General features: G+C 42.8%; 1 protein-coding gene across 1 annotated transcript in view; it reads left to right on the plus strand.

Annotated features, from left to right (window-relative positions):
* The window catches only part of LOC108570805 (puratrophin-1-like), a 208,240-nt gene that overhangs the window by 195,776 nt on the left and 4,165 nt on the right, over window positions 1-8,299 (plus strand). The window contains exons 12-13 of the mRNA XM_017932713.1: window positions 7,166-7,601; window positions 7,936-8,188. Coding sequence (XP_017788202.1) covers window positions 7,166-7,601; window positions 7,936-8,188 — 689 coding nt within the window. The remainder of the gene's footprint in view (window positions 1-7,165; window positions 7,602-7,935; window positions 8,189-8,299) is intronic.

The raw sequence follows: 8,299 nt of genomic DNA on the forward strand, positions 1-8,299 counted from the left end.
TCCAGCGTCCGGTTTGCTGTCCACGGGAATCTGGAAAGCGACGGGACTACCGGTAGAACGACTTTGTCCGCTCGCGTGCAAGAAAGTCGATAGACGCGGAAGCGCGTCGACACGCGTGGATGATGAACGAGCCGTGTCGAGGGACGCGACGATTAAGAGGGCTCGATAACGCTCGATGGAAAGTTGGGGGAAATTAGCGGTGTCTCGAGGAGAATGTCGCATCTATTATATGGGAGAGAACGGTGTGAGATTGTGTTTGTGATTAATGGAGCACCTGGTTCGATGGACTTTACCTTTTTTCTTTATTATTTCGAGGCTGTTAACCCTCATCCGTCCCTCAGTGTCGCATCTTAATAGGTCCCTCGGTGTCAATTTGACACAGTGGCAAAAAATCGATCGAATGAAAAGATAAATAATTCATTTTGTAAATTGTTTTATTAAATATAGAAAAGAAACAAATATCCGAATAATACAACTTTTTACCGGGAAAAGTGCGTGAAATTGACACGAGGGACGAATGAGGATTAATAACTGGGTCGTTTGAGTTCAAGTGTAACTTTTTTGAGTGGCCTAGGTTTTGAAAGAATGTGAAAAAGATCTGGGATACTTGTGAAAGTTTGTAGCGTATTTGTACGATTGTTGTACAATTTTTTTTCTCGGATAAAAATTCATTTGGAAGAAAGTTGAGTCTATTAAATTTCTTTCTTTTTATTTACGTATAGGATGGGTATAAATATTCATGAGGATGTACATACGTCGTATTGTAATTGAGCTCTAGCTGTAACTTCTGACGAAATAGGTTAGAATATGGTTAGCATAGCTGAGGTGGTTTTAATTCTAGGAATCTGGGCCGTGAAAGCCTTAAATTTCATATACGCCGCGCGTTATGCAAAAGTCATGAATAACCTGCTTCTGAACACCGCTGATTTTTCGTAATCTTATTGTTTTCATAAATATATGCATCGACGCGAAGATTATACAATTACGGAAGCCGTTACACGTTGCCTCGGTTATTTCGCTTAACAGCCGAGCGATAATTCATTAGAGGAAATTCTCGCCGCTGTGTTTCAGGAATTTCGAATAAATCTTTCGTACTTCGTTAACGATAAAGATCATTCGACAGTACACGACGGGTTATCTGTTTCCCCGTCCGAGACACTAATCATTTAAAAGAATGTGCAACATTTATTCTACAAGGTAATTGAAGAACAAACTTAAACAGCACAAATGTATCTCGACACCCATCTCCGAAAGGCCAGCTAACAGTTACATAAGAATATCAGATCGCCAGATAACAGAACCTACATAGATAGCGATCTCGTAAATGCAAAAACAAAAGATGTATTCTTCCCATGTAAAACGTCAGACATCAAAGTATTAACCCTTTCACTGCATTTGACGTACGGAGGCTCTTTGACAATTTGCTTGCAGAGTGCCCTTGACGGCTATAAGAAATTTTCTCGCAGTGTCCTTGGCGCATATAGGCGTTTTGAATATTTTCTTGAAGTGTCTTTGGGTTCTATAGGCGTTGTGAATATTTTCTCGCACCTTGGGACCCATAGGTGCTTTGAAAATTTTTTTGCGTTGTGCCCTTGGCGCCTATAGGCATCTTGAATATTTTCTCGCTGTGTCTTTGGTCCTATAGGCGTCCTGAATATTTTCTCGCAGTATCCTTGGGACCTATAGGTGTTTTGGATATTTTCTCGCAGTGTCCTTGGGTCCTGTAGACTCTGAAAATTTTCTCACGCTGTACCTTTAGCATCTATAGACGCTTTGAACTTTTTTCTCGCGCTGCGCTCTTAGCGCCTATAGGCGTTTTGAATATTTTCTGGAGCTGTCCCTTTGGCGCCTTTTGGCACACTTTCGCCTTAATTTAATCCCTAATTTTTGTCCTTTGCACACTTCCACCTTAACACGTTCGTCGCCACGTCACCCATATTCTTCGTCAAGTTAAATAGGATTTTACAAGTAATTTATAAAAGTCCCATTTGTAACACAAGAATTTAATGGAATAAGCACCGGCAAATATAAAATATACAAAATAAAAATATTAAAAATATACGCACTGTATTATACTATACATTAATTTATATTTAAAATAAAATACAACATTATACATATTCTTCGTCAAGTTAAATAGGATTTTACAAGTAATTTATAAAAGTCCCATTTGTAACACAAGAATTTAATGGAATAAGCACCGGCAAATATAAAATATACAAAATAAAAATATTAAAAATATACACACTATTATACTATACATTAATTTATATTTCAAATAAAATATAACATTATACTACGTAGCATGGTATTCGTTAAAACAGTTGGAACACATTTGTGGTGATTTTGGACAATTGGGACAATATGTTGGTCTTTTTTACATTTTTTCTCGCTTCCTGGCGTTCAAGAATTTGTCTCCTTCTGGTAACATAGAACGCAAGTTTCAGCTAATCGCTCTGTTTACGTTCTTGCGCTCCGAGAAACTCGACCGATTCACGCTGGGCGACGAACGTGTTAATGTAATAAAGGAAATTTAGAAATGACAGTTTAAAATTTTCGAAGAATTTAAGACGCCGAAACGAAAGATTCTGCGGGCACGATTGAATCGTCTGTCACGCGCGTTACGTGCTAAAGTCTGCCGCAACGAAAGGGTTCAAGCTAGACGCTATAAACCTACATAAATCCATTTCCAGTCGAGACCCATTAGAGCTCGCTAGACAAACACTTAGATGCACACATTTGAACCATTCAGTCCGATTAGAAAGTGTAATCCTCTTACGCCGATACCGTGACCGTTTCTACGCTCGTCGAGGATCGTCGCGTATATACGACTGTGGGTCGCGTTAATTGACGATTTAGCGTGTTAATCGTCGATACGTGCCGATTAATGACCGCACACCGTTCGCTGTTCGATGTTGGCGAGGCCCGCGCACGCGGTTAGTCACGTTTTTCGCTAATCTGCTTTCACGCTCCGGCAATTATGCACCGCGAGAGGCGCCTTTCTACATTCCGCCGTAATAAGCAGCCGCGACCTGGCCTGCTGCTGCTACACAGCTCTCTCTCTCTCTCCCCCCCTGTGTCTGTATCGTGATTTTCTTGTTGCGTCCACTCTGATCGTTACGCAACCACGGATATTTGTCGCGTCACGATCCACCGATGACGATCGATGGATCGTAATTGCAGAGAACGCGCGTATCGTGAAGCGTTCCAAATACAAACTGTCCAGTCCAGACGATGATGGACCTTTGGTCGCTCGATTATGCAACTTGTGTGTTTGTTTAATGGGGAGAGACGTGAGTTTTGCGCCGTTCCGCGTGCAAGAAGCGTGGCTAATCGTAATATTCGATTATGCTTCTTGCCCGTGGGAGGAACAGTTGGAAGAAGCGGGAAAGTTAATGCGTATCGATTGCGAAACTTACGGTGCGAGTGTTATTAGCAAGCTGATTTCTTTCGTTTTCCAATTATTGGACGAATGTGAAAAAGTGTCTTTCATTCAGCAAACTTCGAAGAATTTATCTCGAATAATTAAGAAATAATTTACATCAACTTCATCGGCACGTTTAATTTTTTTCAAAATTCCAATATTCGTGATAGAAAAAATACGAGATTCGTAGCGAATACCTTTTCATTGTCTAATCTCCCAATCTCGTTATTTTTTTTTTTTTGAATAAAATATAATAATTTTTTCTAACTTTAAAAAAATCGTCCCTGAAGAGGTTGAATAATTAGAGTGCAAAGGTCTGGTTTATTACGAGAGCCCTTCGTTACGTGGCTCGAGAAAATTCATGCAGAGTGTTATCGTGTTCCCGGTAAATTAATTAAACGATTCGTGCCGGCGCTCGCCTGTAACGCGCCTGTAAATATGGAAATGCGGTGAAATAAGGTATGCACGCACATACTTTCGCGGCGTTTCTTACACCAGGCCCGGCGAATGATTTCTCTAACGGGGTCGCGATAGTAATTTTTCCATACGATCGAATGCGGGCCAGGCGATTTCGTAAGGATGCGGGCAAGTTTCCACTCGAATCGAAGTCGACGACGAAACGTCGAAATGCTCTACCTAACCCGTGGTAGACAGGGTCGCGAGGGAATCAAGCCCCGCATCCACATGATTTTATTGATTGAACCTAACAGAGAGATCTCCCCTGGCAATATTTCACGCATCGCGCCAGCCATTCGAGATCGACCGGGCGGATACGCTTAGGAAAAAAAAGTTCAATATCCTAATTGAAAGTTCGTCAAGCGTCCTGGTAGCATTGGTACATTAATTTTTATTAACGATTGCCTCGTCACGACGAATTGGAGGCGAGGAGGAAACGGCGGGTTTGAAATTTATCGAGCACGCTTTGGAATTAGTAAGATTAAACTGTAATACGCGAGGAAGATTGTGGGATTTGAAAATTTTATTAATGTAACACCGTGCAGTGTCTACCATAAGTTGCAGTACAGTCATTTATGTTGATAATTCGCGGAATTTCATTTTTCATTCTACCTAACCTCAAATTTATCGAATACGCTTTGAATTTAGGAAAAGAGATGTTGGAATTTGAAAATTTTATAAATGTAACACCCTGCAGTGTCTACCATAAGTTGCAACACACTCATTTATGTTGATAACCTGCGGAATTTCATTTTCTATTCTACCTAACCTCAAATTTATCGAGTACGCTTTGGAATCGGTACAAAAGATGTTGGAATTTGAAAATTTTATAAATGTAACACCCTGCAGTGTCTACCATAAGTTGCAACACACTCATTTATGTTGATAACCTGCGGAATTTCATTTTTCATTCTACCTAACCTCAAATTAATCGAGTACGCTTAAAAATTCGTAAGATTAAATTTCAATAAGAGGAAAGATGTTGGAATTTTCAAATTTTATAAAGTATACACCCTGTGGTACCGCAAGTTACAACACACTCACTTAAGGAACCTCTTTTTTCGGTGCACGTAACCTCAAAAGATTCGAAGAAAAAAAATGCAATATTGAAAACACATCGTCGAACATTTAAACCGTTACACAACAAACCAGATCTCGTGAAATAATACCCACTGACAAAAAACACGCGACGTTATATAAGGCGACGCTTAATTTTTATTACCCCGCAAACATAATACCGCTCCGCATACTTGTAATTTTTTACAAACAGAAGGAACTTAACGTGTTACGACTAATCTGACACGCGATCGCCGGATACTTTTACCGGCACGTAATGAATTACACGGTTCTCCCCTCCCCCTCTGTGCGCTCCTCGTAGTATTGAATGTTCGATAAGATTCGAGTGATATCGATACCGTTGAAACGAGAGTAATTTTATAGGCTGCGTTCGTTAACGACGCTCGTTAGGCTACGGAGCGAACTTCAACGTTACACAAACACACATACGTCGTTAACGCAACAGTGGCGCACGTGTTATGGCCGATCCTTCGTTTCTACAGGAGAGTTTCCGACAGCTCGAGACCCTAAGGGATCTCCGGCCACGTGTCCGAGCAGAGAGAGAGCAAATACAGAGAGCAGAGGAGGTATTTTCTTACCCTAACCCTAGGGTCCTGCTGGCGATGACGCTTTCAGTCGACCGTGAAATGCGAAACGTAGAAACTTCGATCAAGTGTACAGTCGATGCAAGAAATATGGCGAGGTCCTGAAATCGGTCCAAGTTTACGCAAGCACATCGACAGAGTGGACGATAAGGACTCTAAACCTCAGTTAGGGTCGCGTGAAGTATGCCTTAGCTTCGATTCAGACCTAATAAAACATTAAAAATACTCGCTTTATTTCTTTCACCGACTATACCTCTGCCAGTGAAAAAGGGGATAGAATTCAATTTTCTGAATATCCCCTCAATTGGAAACCTTTGTAACTTATCGAAGGTTCATCTGGTTTTCACGGGGACATGAGAATCTATCGATTCTAAATTTCCCCTCAATTCGAAACCTTTGCAAAAGGTTCATCTGCTTTTCACAGATAAATGGCAAGAATGCATCCACTTCGAAAATTGGGGAATAAAGGATTTGATCTGGAATTTTCTCGGTACACGTGGAAATTGGGAGCATACGTGAGCTACGGTTGAGCAGGTTCGAAGAAATATGGTTGATCGACGAGATCACAGGCGTGAATTTGTATTACAAGGTGAATGAGTGTACGAGCCATCCATCCCCGTTTATGAGTGCACCATAAGCTCCGTATCGTGTACCGTGGGACGTGATGCACTTTCGTCACGGCCACTCCATCGAGGTCATTCTTGTTTCAGGATGCTACCGATCCGTGTCCAACGGGATTTCACGCTACCACGATCCCCTGCTACATATTGCCCGCGTGGCAAGGGAGATACCGGTAGTTATCACAGCGGGATGGATTGAAAATCGACCGGTTCAACCGAACCTTCTATTGTCGCCTGAACGAAACAACGTTGTACTACTTGCAATTTTAAAGTTAACATCCTATAAAGCTTATCTTGTATACGATAAAAACCTATATTACCAGAACGGCGTAAAATTAGAGGAGAACTGTAAATAAAGCACGGAAACTTTTCCTTCCTCACGAACGTGAATATACGGTTCATTATAGGTGAACACCCTATAGATCGTAGTAGGTTTTGTGTAAACAGTCTCGAGCTCGCCTCCATAGAGAAGAGCACGCGCTCCCCTGGTTCATCGTTGGCTACGTTCCTTTCCCCATATGTCGATTTATGGTCCCGCCATTAGGCACGGTTCCGTGCTGCACCGCGGGAGTTCCAGTTCGATTCGTCGAGAACAGGATATCGTTTCCAGCGAAGAAGTAGGGCCTTTATTCTTCCCTTTTGTCACGACCACACCGATGAAATATTCCCGTGTGTTTACACACAATATTGTATTCATGGCAAATCTGAGCAAACACCGTCCTAGCAGAGGGAAATCGAATCCGAGAAGAAACTGTACCTCTCCTATACAATCGCGTGTATACGTCATACGGTTGTAATATTGTCTCTGTTTGTTTTATGGTGATCAATCTACCGGGACGTACGTGTGTATCTACTTTGAATAATGTGCCCAAACGTTTTTTCCCCTATCGCGTAACACGATCTCTCGCGAGATTCGTAGTTCGAGCTTGAAAATCATTATCAATCTTTCTATTTTCAGTCATCAATCACGACAATCTCACCATGCTCACGTCTTACTGTTACAGAGACATCTCGACAAAGGAAGCGACCTTGCCGAGGCGGCGAGTGCGAGTGGACTACGCGAACTCGCGAGATCCTTGAAGCAGCACCTTCGAGGATTCGGTTCCCGGTTGGAGGATAGGCGCGAGTATCTCGAGGACACGTCGAGATGTTGCCTCCTTCAGGACCGAGCGTACGAATGGGCCCAGGAGGCTCGTTTAGCCGGCGAACGGGGGGCCCAGCAGTTCCTCATGGCCAGACCACCCTTGCCGCCGGAGCATTTCACGGAAATGATGGCGCTCGCGGAGAAACTCGGTAACGAGATCCTGCTTGAACAATGCCGCATCGCGAGAAACAAGTGCGCGGAAGCGCTCGAGATGACGAGGACCACTTCCGCGCCCGGCAGTCCTGCGAGAAGGAGATCCTTCGCCGCCTCGGAATCTGCTACCTCTTGGGAGGATAGTTTAACTAAGAGTACGTTAATTTTCTCCTCTTTCTCGTTCGTTACTTAGACGAAGATATAATTGATGGCTGGAGTGTTGCAAAGCTTTCGATGGATATACAGAGTGATCTATCACGCTCGTGTCTTACAGATAGAAACGCGCTGAATATGAATGGCTATGTATAATTTATGTAACCTTGTTCGAGTTAACACGTGGAAGCACGATAAGGAAAATGTTGGACGATAAAGGCAACGAAAGGAGTTCATGTTTAAAAATACTTTCGAGATTCAATCACTCACCCTAATCGTTCTTCGGGAATGTTTGTGCTGCAATTGTACGACGATTCTTTGCAGGGACCTCGTGGGATGACAGCGACAGTAATGCATCGTACGCTTGTCCTATGGAGAGCGTAGGTTCGGCAGGAAGTGGCGGTCGACCGGTGCTGGACAATATCGCCGAGCTTCGAGAGAGTGCTGAACAGCTGCTCGATTGCTCGCCACCGAGGACACCACCCCGAAGTCCTGCTCCTAGACGGCTGGTTAAGCCACCGGTGAACTCGCATCTTCACAGAGCTGCCAGCATCGCACCTGGGATGAAGGCGAAAAAGTATGTATCGTCCATTTCTCATCCTATTATTTTGCTGTTTTTTTCTTTTTAACGAGGTTGTTGTAGTCACTTTGTACAGGGTGATTTGCCTAATTTGACGATCTGAAGATA

Source organism: Habropoda laboriosa, unplaced genomic scaffold, assembly GCF_001263275.1.
Source record: "Habropoda laboriosa isolate 0110345459 unplaced genomic scaffold, ASM126327v1 scaffold86, whole genome shotgun sequence".
Lineage (NCBI taxonomy): Eukaryota > Metazoa > Arthropoda > Insecta > Hymenoptera > Apidae > Habropoda > Habropoda laboriosa.